Genomic DNA, 13810 nt, shown 5'->3' on the forward strand with positions numbered 1-13810 from the left:
ATATTCATTGATGGGAAGGAGGATTGCATGGGGACAGCATGGTACCCAGGTGGCAAGGGTGCTAAGTTAGCGAGTTCATAAAATTAATAGATAGGATGATCAAAGGCTCATGACTAAATGCATTTATCATGAGAATGTACATTTATCAGTGTATTTACTTAGTCAAGGTGACTAAGGTTCTGCTATACTAAGGTGACACCAAAATAAGTGACACAAAGTAGAACCTATAGCTATAGAAGCAATACATGACATGACATTACTTTGAAAGAACGGAAGCAATTGGTGTTCGACCATTGCAATAAGCAAAATCCGTGCATTGCTAATTGCTTAGAATGGAAAGAGAATGATGACCTCCATAGGATAACTTCAACTCATGGTGGTTTAGGATGCAAGCTAACAAAGGAATGAGTTGGTTGATAAAGTTGACTAGCAATCAAGGAGAACGTCTGATCAAGACAAATGATGGTTAGGGTGAAGTCGTGGAGCAATACTGTAACATAGCAATTGGTTGTTGCTAGGCATTTGCAAGTATCAAACCTTTAACTATGGGAGGCAAGTTGCCGATGGATAACAAGCATAGAAGGTTCCTAGGCCACATTTGCTTGCAACATTGAAGAGTGATGACTCATTAATAATGCCAAGCATGACAAAAATGTACTAGAGTTCCATTTTGTGTATCTTGAAGGGGGCATGCAGTAGATAGGTGTAATGAGATAGCAGAACAGCATCAATGGCTTAGATGACATTGTAATAAAGACCATGATAATCAAAACAGATATTCTGATTCATGGTTTAGGATAGAGGTAAATTTAATCTATGAAACATTACTGGATTGAGAATTAGGCCAACATCAAGCACTCCATCATCATGGTATGCAATGCTTAATGTATCTCAAATCCCAAGAGTCGAGCAAAATGCCAGACATAATTCCAAAACTGGGATAATTTAAAGAGACAGCAAAGAAGACTAATTCAGAACAAGAAAAGGAGTGGTTAACAATAATTGTCAGGCATAATTGATGATGGAGGAATGAAATCCTAAATAAGGTGACTGAGTAAGGAAGGAACAAATTTATGTGTATTGATTATCCAAAATATGGGACTGGTGGTATGCACACAAGTTTGTTAGTACATGAATTATACTAAAAGGAAGCTGAATAAGGCCAAAGGATTGAAAAGACGATGATAAAGAATTAGGAAAGAGGTGGGTGTCGTATGTTAAGAATTGGGGTATTGAAGGCCCAAAAAAAATTGCACCAACTTAGCCAGATAGAGGAGATGGTGAAGGCCCTAGGATTAACAAGTGGTGGTTGGTCTAACTAAACGATCATGAGGTCCACAAGAACCTTCAAAGAAATAGTTAAAGAAGCTCAATTATCAATAAAGTGATTGTTTAAATCCTGCAGCTATTCCTTCTCATGAAACACGGACATGGATGTGGAATATGGATGCACTGATACGGCAAATCTTGGGAAATGGGATACAAAACATCCAGGATAAGGCAATAAGTTAAATATTATATAATCTTTAGAAAAAATCCTACAAGCATGATTAGTCTATTATAAAACATCATATAAATAGATTAAACTTCACTAACACAAAGCTACTTTATAATAACATGGTTCATACTTCATATAATTCAAGAATCCAGCAAAAGATTAAGTAATTAACTAAAGATGAACCAAATAAAGCAAATCAATAAGCTAGCAGCATCACAAAATGATAAAATTTATGGTATTCGAAAAATAAATGCAGAATCATTACTCTATACCCCAAAAGAATGAGATTGGGAGGGGATCCAATTTTTCTATGAATTCTATCCATCACTTGATACCTAGGGATTGGAAATCCAACATCTGAAGTGAAAGAAAGGAGCCCTATTCATAATAGCAACGAATTAAGGGGAAAGCCACAGAAAAAGGAGAAAAAATGAAGGAAAAAAAAAGCAAGAAAGAAAGGGAAAAGAAACAACCTACCTTGTTCGCTAGATGCATGGCTGTCTTGTCAACATCTTGCCATTATCGAGCCTCGGTCACATTCTTCCCCTCCCATTCTTCTCTCTTCTCTCAAAATTGGGCATGAGAGAGAATAGAAGGGCAGGTCGTTAGTTCTTTCAAGTTACTGGATCTAGAATCCAAATCCGGCTTCAGAATCTATTTGAACCCAACCCAATAACCTACTACTTATAGAAAAATTATATCGGGAGTATCCAGGAAGTATCCTAGAGTATCCAAGAAGTAACTTGTCCTTAATTAAATAAAAAAATAATTCAGTACTTATTTCCTATACATGACACATAGTCATGCTATATCAAATTTGTAATCATATCTGACATGTATCGAATGCTGCCATAGGATCTAATATGGAGTATCCATGCTTCCTAGGTTCCTTCTCAAGGTTTTAGACATGGACATCAAACTTTTGTCTCGTATTCATTCGTTTTCCAACTTTATGTGTACAATGCTATAAATCATAGTTATTCTTATTAAATATTTTTAATCCTCATGTTAATATTCTTGTAATTGTTTTAGTAATCCTTGTTTTCTATGATTTTGAACATTGCCGCTTGTAATTCCTTTATTTTATTGTTTAATGCATTTGACTATGAAAATTTTAATGCTCCTACAACAAATTTGTAGGTTTAGTATAGTTATGGTTATGGTTTATGATTCTGCACTAATAGCTACTTGCTATTTCTTTATTGTCAGGATTTGGCATTTGACCTATCGCTTTCTGCCTTGTTGGGGGATAATATTTATAATTTCGGTGAATTGCTAGCCCATCCAGTTGTAAGATATTATTTATTAATATATTGCTATATTATTTCCCCTTACAGCCTTGCATTTTGTACCTAATTGTGATGCCTCTGATCTCTTCTTTTGGTGTGGAATATCTTTACATCGAATCCTTATTCTAGAAAATGTTTGACAAGTATCTTGTGATTATTTTGTTTACATCGTGTGGTTTACTTGTAAATGCCATCCATCATTTTTAACTCTCTTGGTGCGGCATAAAATGATTATCTCCAACTTTCTCAAACCACTATCAAAGGGTTTGTTTTGCTCTCTCCCTCACTCACTCTCTCTCTCTCTCCATCTCTCTGTGTCTTTTATGTTTTCTGAACCTATGTCAAATGTTTATTTTTGCTATTGTTTAATGATAATGTACATTAGAGTACATATGCGAAAGTTTTTTGTTTGTTTACCATGGACAACGGTAAGACTGAGTAAGATGGGCTTTTATTGCTCCGAAAGAAGGGTTTGGGTGTTAATAATTCTTGTCTTTACTTATTGGAGGAAAGATTAAGATATTCCACATATTTGCCCAAATACTCGGGCTATCAATGTAACATTGATTCCTACAAGAAGCTCTTTTATGAATAAAAGTAAGCTGGTTTAAATTTAAAAAATAGAAATAAGAATCATTGAATCAGTTTTCGGCTCTTAGTTTTAACTTCCAAGTGGGCACAATAAAAATGTTTTTTAAAGGAGGAATTGGCATTGTTAGAGGCAAAGTTTGCAAAATTGGTATCAATGACAATACGAGTCCATACTAGGTCGGTATAGTACCGTACAATACCAACCACAGTATGATATGGTACTAGTCAAGTACCAGGTCCTCCAAATCCTAGATCTTGAGAGAGCGAGAGGGGGTGGGGGAGGGAGGAAAGCCAGCCAATCTAGGGTTTGGCCCAAATTTTGACAGAGGGGGGTTTAGGGTGGAGAGAGGTCCTATTGGTGGCTAGCGGAGCGATGGAGATGGTGGTGGACATGGTGGAGAAGGCTAGTGCCCTATTGATGGCCTAGATAGATGAGGGTGGCAGTCGGTTCGAGAAGCTCTGGCAATGAAGGGTGAAGAGCCTCCATGAGTAGGGTGAATGATAGAGAGAGAGCAAGTGATTGAAAGAGAGGAAGAAATTGAAAGTCGAGGCTTTTAAGGGATTGGTACGACCCCAAAATGGGAGGTGTTAGTCCGAACCGAGCAGAAACGAGTGGTTCCACTTGGTTTGGACGGGTTCTTACCAAGTCCCGGACCAACCCCTCATATTGAACTGATTATTATTAGTACGGAATGTATACCTTGAACCATGCAACTCAGGTTGGTTTTGAGAACCTTGGTTAGAGGAATTTCGGAAAAGGTAGATGGTTGGCCTGTCACCATAGGATTCTATCCCTGTCTATTAGGCCAACTTTGTGGGTTATAATAGTGGTTGTGGTCTGGTAGTGGCTTCCTTTTTCTGTTGCCATTTCTTCACCATTTGGCTTGGTGCCCTTTTAGTAGTTAATTATTTGGAGCGTTATAACTAATATCGATTTTGACAAACCTTAGACATTACAAAATCAGCTGTATTCAACTACTTTTTAGAAAATTTACCTATTGGTATGACTTTTAATGCTTAGAAGTTAAAGCATTACATACAAATGTGACAAATTCTATGTAGGTGTAGGGAATTTTAATACTACGTTATAAATGGATTATCTTTGATCTTTTGATGCATACAATTGAAAGGCTTTCATTCATGGTGCCTAGTGTAGGGAATATAGAGGATGTTCCTTGGAAAAGAGTGATAGCAGGTGGATAGTGTAAAGTGAGAAATACATAGATCTAGGTGATTTTTAACCGTTTTCTAAAAAAAAGGGGGCAGAATATATCACAGGTTTAGAGCAAAGCCTCAAAGATAGATTCTTTTTTCGATAATTTTTTCTTTTACCTTGTCCTTCCCTCTTGTGCATGGTATTACTTCCAACTTCTCATCCTAATGCTAAAGTAATTTCTTGGCGGGTTGAAAATTGTGTAGGATGATTAAGAGACAAACAAGCTTTTGTTTGCTATTGACGTAGGGAAGGTGGATAGTGGGAGATAGGATGAATATTCGTAGATGTTGGGTCTTAAGGATGGTCGCAAGTTTGGACAATTCATGGTCTACTGATGGTGTGATCCACTTGCTTAACCTCGAACTCAAAGATGCAAGTTTCATTAAAATTCAAGCTTTTGGATTGACCATAATTTTGGGTTTTTCATCATCTTCATGAGAATTTTACTAATTGACTATAGATTCAAGTTTGTGAATAAGATTGAGGGCCTTTTTGGATAATCTAGCACAATTGGGCTGGATTTTCTTCTGGATTTATAGATTGGGTAGTCTATTTGGGCATGGCCCATATTAATCCAACACCCTTCCAGCCCATATCCTGTGGGAGGAAAGAAAGAGGACCATTATGGATCTTTTTTTTCCATCCTATGAACCAATAGGTCCATAGGCTGGAATTTAGGCTAGGACTTGGGCGGGCCTTTAGAAAACCATGGTCTGGCAGGCTAACCAACTTGATTCCTATATCGTATTCCTACAGGAATACTAGAACATCCTCTAAGGGTTTTCTGTTTCCACATACCTTAGGGTTTCTAGCATGGTTTGCCAAACCGGTCCGTACCGGCCGGTCCGGCTCGGTACTGACCTGTCCGGCCTGGAACCGGTCCCCGGACAGTGTGGAAACTGGTTCCAGCTATTTTCGGGCTGGTACCGACCGGGGCGTGGGCGGGCCAGTTCATCCGCACGGGCAGTGCGCTGGTTAAATGCCACTCTGTGGCCAGCCTTTATTTTACCCGTGTCCGTGCACGTCCGCGCGCATCCGCTCGCAGAAGTGAACCGAAAAAAAGCTAGGAGACCGGTTCGTACCGGATCGGTCCGGTAGGAAACCGATACGCCTACCGATACCGATTCAGCGTACCTTAGTTTCTAGTGCTATGGTTTGAAAAAAATTTGGCCTTTTGGATTTTGCATGGCCCATGATTAAGGATTAAGTTGGAGAATATCTAACCATTATGTTGGGTTGCTATATTTTGTAAATTGACATATATATCCTCCGGTACAAAACATCAATTGTCGAAGCAAAGATGGTTTCCTTTTTGGAGGTCATAAATTAATGAGTTTTATAAAGACTATTAGTCAATGAGAGAAATTCACTCAAAGTTGGACATATAGTTTGCCATACTTATCGGCTCCAGTGCATACAGACCATACCATACTGGTATTGAACCGGTATGCGGTGGAGGGCGTACTGAACTGGTATGTGGTACGAAGGGCATACAGTGTTGGTATGCCGAACCAGCTTCCATTCTGAGTGTACCGACACAATAATAGGACAATACTAGTTTTCTAAGGGACCATAAAGTGACACAATTAGATAGGCAGCAAGTAGATTTGTGCCAATCAGATTTTCTTCCATAGTATTTCGTATCATCTTTTGCAGCTGACATGAACCGGCTCCCATTCCAAGCGTACTGACACAATAATAGGACCATAAAGTGACACAATTAGATAGGCAGCAAGTAGATTTGTGCCAATCAGATTTTCTTCCATAGTATTTCGTATCATCTTTTGCAGCTGACATGAACTCTTGACCATCCTAAAAGAAATTCAAGAAACCTAAGTTACAGCAATGTATTCAGACATGTTGGTAATAACTATTACTTTGTTCATTTCTGCATGAAAACGAAAATCTTTATTGGAAAGCATGACTGTGCTTATCATCCTTAAATTTTGTTGGCTTAATGCAACTAATTTGCTTCAATGTGGACAATGGACAATGTTGCATTGGTCTGGGCCAAGCTATGTATATGTTTTAAGATGTAGTAATTACTTATTTATCATGATGTCAAATAAATTAATCTCTATTCACCATGACAATTTTGAAACCTGAATCTATCTGATGTTGTTTGGCCTTAATTTTAATTCTCCCATATTCTTAGTAGGAGGGAAATGTGGAAGGTGACAAGGGCCGAGATTGATCAGCAATATTAAATGATATGTTGTATTAATGAAAGGGATGCCTTTTGCATAGCTTCAGCTTATGAAGAAAACACATTTAAATTTGGATTTTGGGCATATTTACCCTCCAAAATATTTTAATTTAGATGTATATCCGCTTGAAAGTACTATTTGCATGACTATACCTTTTCTTTTTCGTCTTTTCTTTGGGGACTGCCTCTCAATCGCTGCTAGGTGAACCACATATTGGCTTTGTTAGAAACTAGCCATGATTCTGAAATGACATTTTTAGCCTTGGTTAAAGTAATCAATTAAGAAAGATAGGGTAAATACACAAACTGCCGTGAATATGGTTTGATAGTGCGAACCAACATCACTTGGTTGCTTCTCCTTCGGCCTTGCCATGCTCCTTGCATCCCACTTCAGCTATGCCACCGGCAACCCCCCTCATGCATGCTACCTCTGCTTCTTATCCTCCACCCCTGCTCCACCAACTCTTCAATGGAAGACAATGCCATTGGCAGCTTGATCCCCATTTGTCCTCGACCTTGCCTGCTGCTTCACTGCAGCCCATGGCCTTATCATCCAGTCTGTTGTTGTCTAGGTTGCCAATGCTTTCACCTCCTTCCACGTGAATGTGGCCAATGACCTCGTCATCCAAGTTATTGCCAACTAGGTCACGAATACTTTTCCCACTTTGTACACCATCATCGCACATGGTGCCAGCTTGGCCTTCTCTAGGGCTGGCCTTGAGGGGCTTTGCCTTTTTTCAGTTCAGACCTAGGCCTGTATAGCAACATCATATTTTGCTACATCTCCTTCACAACTAATACTCCCCAAAATCCATCCACAACAACCCTCTCTTTCCATAGTTGGATGTCATGTACATATCGGCATTTTGGTCTTTTGGCAGGAAAATGGCTAGATTTCGATAAATCATGATAGTGGGCTAACCACAAAGTTATAGCTGCACACATGCACAAATGAAAAAAGAAAGAAAAGAAAAACTTTTAAGGGTCACATGCTAATAATACTTTTGAGTGGATTTTGGAGGATATATATGCAAAAACAAAACCTTTTAAATTTTTGGCAGTCTTTTTTGACAGACACATCTTGCTGATTTAGGCTTTTGGTTAGCTGAATGTGAAGGAAGCAAAGGGAACATGAGATGACTGTTGCCCATTTAAGCATAAAACAGGCAAATTTTTCAGGTTCTCCTTAAAACCAAATTGTAACACATATTCAAATGCTTTTTAATTGGGCATTCTCAAACACAAATTTGCAAGAAAAGAAGTTAGTTTTCTAATCTGTTGAATAGGTTTTGCACTCCAAACCATGGTATGCCATCCCATACCGGATCGGGTGATACAGAGCGTACCATATCGTACCAGTTTGGTACCGTTATATAGTATGGGGGGTGTGCCAACACTCGGTACGTCGAACTGGCCCTCGTATTGGGCATACCAACACAGTAACAGGGTGGCAACGATGCGGGGCCCGGTACCAAGATGACGTACCTTACTTCAAATAGATCCAAAGTCATTGTCTTATTTTTGGGCATGTGATAGTGCCTATGGGAAGGCCAAGAAATCTACAAACATGGGAATATGACTTTTGAATTAAGTTTTGAAGCATACAGCATGCTTACTATGTACGTAAGAAGATTGCTTGATTTTGTTTTTAAGCTTTTAAAGCATGTTTAAATGCCCAACTACCTTGATGTATAATATTCCATATACTAGTACAGCTAAGGAGTGGAAGTGAAGGGAGAAGTAAGAAAACTTTTAGGCATGCCACATCTCAAACATGGATTTCAGTCATGTTGTACACGTGGTTGGAGACTTAAACTTGATATGTGCAACTTCTTCTTACAAGTCTAGATACTGTCTACATATCTTAGTTGGGCATTTGTAAACCCCTGTGAATTTTTTTATTTCATGTAATTAAGTGTAATTTTATCAGTTATCACATTTGAATTTTTTGTAGTTATTTATCCATGTTGCTTAAGGACGATGAACCATGGATGTATGTTGAAATTTCCTAGGCTTTGGATACAAGGTCAGTTGTTTATTATTTATTTGTGGCCCCTTATAGCTTGAAAATTGAAATTATAATCTTTATCTTCATGTATATCTTTTATTTACTCTTTATTAGTAACAATCTGGAAACTAATGAAACTTGGGCTGGTGAATGCTAGCATATTTATCTTATTAAAGTGATAAATTTGTAGATGTCTTCAGATTGACTATGTTCCTTTTGTACTGGACTTCATGGAAACCATTTGGCTAATCTTGAGGCATGTTCACTCCAAAGGCTGCTCATAATGAGCATGACTGATTGTAGTATGAAAAGTTGAGAGATGGTATGAAGAGAGAAAAGGGAAGGGTTTAAAGTGAGTATTGGAGGAAACATAGGAGGTACACTGCACGAGATGGTATGGGCTATTGGCATGTGCAACAAAGCTTCAATAAGGTCTCACACACTGTTAAGGGGTTCAGATTTGTCTCTCCTTATGGAAAAAGGATGGATATATGTAAAATAGAAATCAAAATAATAGCCAAAGGGTTTGGAAAAATCCTGCAGAGAACTGATGTAGCCTCAATGAAGCGAGCGAAGAAGGATTTTTAAAGCAAACACTTATTTATTGGAACAAGGCTTGATGATTGTGGTTTTGATTTAAAAGGTCAAATCACCTTCTTATTTCACTTTTGTTTTGTAATGTATGAACATAGACATGGCATTCAACTGTGCTGGACAGGACCTAAAGCTGTTTTAGGATCCATCTCTTTTCTTGTTGTTTTTTGCCATTATACTGGTTCTTTATAATATCGAGATCTTTCCAGTGGCAGTCTTAAGGTTGTCATTCTAGTAGCATGCATCATGCTTTCACAGGTAGGAGTGAAGTTTAGTTGCTTTTTTGTCTATAATTTCGTTTTTCTGAAGCATTTTTTTATATTTCTTTGCAGATTAATAAGAGGTACGTGATGTGTGTGATATGTTGCTAACTGCAATTAGATGCATTTCTTCTAGCTGTTTGTCATTTATTTGCCAATATATTAGTCATATATCTTCTGTGCTTAAACATGGATAATTTTATGTGCACCATTTTGCTTTTTGTCTTCCAATTTTTCTCTGTTCTCAAGTTCACCTTAGTCATGCATGCTGAGCTTGCTTCTGTTCTGCAGATAAATTGTCTTCTTGGAACCAAAGTGGAGTGGCTTTCTTATATACTTCAAGCATTCAACACCGGCAATTTAGCTCTTTATCAAGAACTTTGTCGTGTTCATGGTGCTTCTCTGAATGCACAGCCTGCATTGGTAGTAAACCAGAAGAAGCTATTGGAAAAGATGAATATACTTTGTTTGATGGAAATCATCTTTAGGTAGGATGCAGTTTGATATTACTGTTCTTCTTGAATTTCTAGCTTCAGTAAGATTAGGTTGAAGATATTGAATCTATTGCTTCTGTGCACTGTCTTCAGCAACCATTCTTCATAATCACCTATTATAGCTTGTCTTGAGGTCAACTTTCTTGTTTCCTTGCAGTCGACCTGCTGAAGATCGCACCATACCATTAAGTATTATAGCTGAACGAACTAGACTTTCCATAGAGGATGTGGAATATCTTCTCATGAAAAGCCTCTCCGTAAGTTTCTGCTATAAATTCTGCAAATTCTCCTCCAATAAGCAGTTCAATTTTTGCTGTTTCTGACTTCTACATTGCTGTTTGCATGAAATTTAGGAGAAACTGAAGTTATTTCTGATTTCTGGGGGACTATTTATGGTGTCTTTTTATTGATTTTCTGCAGGCATTACATCCTTCTAGCAGAGAGAGCTTTAATACTTTAATCAGAGAACTGGGGGTGTTAACACGGAGCAGTGAAGGTGACCAAAGCACCTTTTAGCATTATATAGTTAGATGGAAAGAACAAAGCATGTTGTGGTTATTTGACCAGTAGAACAATGATTGACCTTTTTGTGTCTTTTGATTACGTCAGTGCATCAGTCAAACAATAAAAAATCCCAATATGCCAAGTGAATTGGTCAATTAACTTCCATATTTGAACTCGTAATATGTCCAATGCATTTTACAACCATACTCATACAAGCACGCCAGATGCATACTGTACCAGTATACACATGTTTACAAACAAATCGGACCTTAGGATTTAATCACCACTCCAAGAGTCGCATGCATACACCATAGAACCTTTTGCAGACTACTACAAACAGTCTACATTTGTAAAAAAATGGGGGCAAATGGCATATCTTAGCTCCCTTTTATGTCCTTCATTAAGAGTTCTCTCATTGAAATTTCTCATCTCTTTGTGCTTTTCTTGTAAATTCCAAAATGACATCTGGAATTACTGGCTTTCATCAAAGTGGCAGCAGTTCTTGTTCCTTTGTAAGCTGGCAACAAAACAAAAACTTCTCGTGCATGGTCCCATCAATGCCTGCAGAGTATGTTATGTACTTCTTTTCCCTAGAGATTGAAACTCAAAAATTTAAGTGGAGGATCAAGAACGTGTTCTTTGCCTGTTTTTTAAGCAAATATGGTATATCAAAGCTGTTCTTTGGTTTGAATTTGTTTTAGGAGTTGGGTCTAACTGGATTGTGCAAAATTGCTCCTAGAACCCTCAAGAGGAAAGATATCCTTTTGTCTTGCAAATATTTTCCTTCCTTCTACTTCCTCACAAGAATGTGTTTTTAGGTACTTTAATTATATGAATTTAAAAGGAACTTAACATTTTAACAACAAATATATGGTTGCTGTTGGATGGCCCAGGGAGAGAAACCCACGTGTAATTTGGGTGGATTTAGTAATACTGTGCATTTGAACCCATGGTTGTGAGAGGTACGGCTGAACTTCAGTTTGATGTTTAACCTGCATGTGGTGCTGTGCAATCCATGGGTTGGTACCATATGCACTGTTGGGGACACATTCCTGTCTGAGCAAGCATGTTCAGAACCTGCCAATGTTTGTTTTGGTGCATTAGTTCTCCATAGAAGTAACAAATATTTCTCTTGTTGCTGTATGTTCATGTGCTCGACACTAGATATGCGGTGTGCTGTTCATGATGAGATGACTAATTGATAATGCTGTTTTCTACCCAAGCATATTTGAGCAGTCGAATAATCACTTCACTTGGAGGCCCAAATTATTGATTATTCAATAAGATACTTGCCAGTGATTAGTTGTGATGAATGAACCCAATGATTATTAATGCATTTGTTCTGGAGGTAGATATGGCTTTCAAGGACAATGCTTGCCTTAACGAGATATGTAAAGGAGCAAGTATTTGGATTTATTATAGTTTTATATGTATTGCATTACATTCTTGACGCTCGTATGAGAATGTCTAGCTTGGCCTGCTCATCTGATAGGTGCCGTAGAAAAAGTCAACTTGATGTTATAATGTCTCACATTAATACAAGTAGTGTCTCTAGTCCTTGCCTTTTTTGTCATTATTAAACTGTCCTGCACTGCCCATCATCAGTATGTTAACGATGAGACATTTCTGTGCAGGTTCATCTTATCGAAGGCATTATAGATCAGGTTGAGGGGACTATTCATGTCTCACGGGTGCAGCCTAGGGTTTTGGGGATTCCACAGATTAAATCCCTGCGAAATTGTCTAGATAATTGGCTGGGCAAGGTGCATACAGCTTTATTATCAGTTGAAGCAGAGATGCCTGACCTAGTGGCTTCATGATGCGTGCTGTTTGAGAGTCCTTTTCAACGATCTGTTACGCAGGGGACTAAATCAACGATGCTGTTGGTGCTTCCTGCTTTGGAGGCCTGTCTATATTTTTGCCTTTCTACATTAAAAATTTTGTGCGGGGTTGGCAGCTGTACGCTAACTGAGGCCTGTATCAGATCTGTATTTTTCAATTCTCAGGAAAAGAAAGCAGGGAAGCAGGGCAAAGAAAACTGCAGCTTAGCGAATGTTTCTCTTGTTTTCAAGTTCAGGTCATTGCACATTTGTGTGAAAGAACAATGCATACTTTGATGACAATATAAGAAATATTTCTTAAAAAGACATTGCGAGAAAAATGCTGCAGACTTTTTGTCACAGGCAATCACCATGATCATTCACAAGTATCATGATCTTATTTATCGCCTTCCTATAATTTTTATTTGTTTCTGGAACAATATATACAATTTTATATCCTTGTAAAATTACAGGGAGGCTCTGAATTAGATGAGGATGTTGCAGCAGTGGTTCATTTTGTCATCATAAGCCACCTCATGTTCTCATTTAGCATTCCACCTTATAATCACACAGCCTAAAGCTTTGGAATTGCCAAAAAGTTTGATTGATGGGCATAAGAGGGAACCTCCTGAGGACCAGGCGGTCGCCTAATTCTTATTCTGTCAGAACACCTGATGTTTTTTTCAGAAAAGAAAAAGAAATATCTGCTAGAGTCTGTATGGTGCTGCAATGTGCTTCACGCACTATGTTCAAGGCTTCAGAAGGTATCCAAATGCCATAATTATTCTCTTTTGAAGGAATTTACTCACCCTTGAGGATAACTAGAAGCGATGATGATATCATTTTCAATGGTAAACTTCTGTATATCAAGAAATGTAACCAAACTTAGTGCCTGCGAGCGCTCAAGCTTGTGCGAACGGTCGGACTGTTGCTGGCATAACTGCTGCTCCTGAATGAGCACCAAATTCTTTGTCCGTCAGATTGTGGGGAATGATGAAAAGATCCATCACCATTACCTCTTGCCAAAGGGCTGGGGGTTAATTTGATGCTTTTCAAGACTTTGCTACATGGTTCAAAGAAGCACCATTTAAGTGCTACTACCGACAGCATCCAGCAAAGTATACAATGAAACAAGAGACTGGACATTAAGAACAAGTGGAATTCAAGTGTAAATTTAATGTCTGCCAATCCTATAATCTCGATTTTTTTCTCAGAAAACTCACAACATTAAAATTGTTGCATTACATTTGCTCCATAAGTCCAAATACAATAAATGCCAAATAAATATAATGTTGCAGATTCCTTGTTTGTATTTAATCTACTTCAATGC

The 13810-nt window shown here is 38.1% G+C and overlaps 1 protein-coding gene across 8 annotated transcripts in view; it reads left to right on the forward strand.

The window, feature by feature from the left end:
• LOC103721646 (26S proteasome non-ATPase regulatory subunit 13 homolog B-like) overlaps positions 1 to 13775 on the forward strand; it is a 29233-nt gene extending 15458 nt beyond the window's left edge. For 5 of the 8 annotated variants that reach the window (XM_088712647.2, XM_088712643.2, XM_088712645.2 and 2 more), the window contains 4 exons: positions 2708 to 2788; positions 9954 to 10150; positions 10314 to 10413; positions 12295 to 12615. In XM_088712647.2, the coding sequence (XP_088568773.2) occupies positions 2708 to 2788; positions 9954 to 10150; positions 10314 to 10413; positions 12295 to 12480 (564 nt within the window). In that variant the 3' untranslated portion in view covers positions 12481 to 12615. Of the gene's footprint in view, positions 1 to 2707; positions 2789 to 9953; positions 10151 to 10313; positions 10414 to 10576; positions 10653 to 12294 lie in introns of all 8 variants that reach the window. The other 3 variants (XM_039114708.3, XM_088712644.2, XM_039114709.3) reach the window with 2 other exon arrangements.
• Positions 13776 to 13810: the final 35 nt, after the last annotated feature.

This window comes from Phoenix dactylifera, chromosome 16 (assembly GCF_051530095.1).
Source record: "Phoenix dactylifera cultivar Ajwa chromosome 16, Ajwa_hap1_PhDact_Kaust_v1.1, whole genome shotgun sequence".
In the NCBI taxonomy this organism is placed as follows: Eukaryota; Viridiplantae; Streptophyta; class Magnoliopsida; order Arecales; family Arecaceae; genus Phoenix; species Phoenix dactylifera.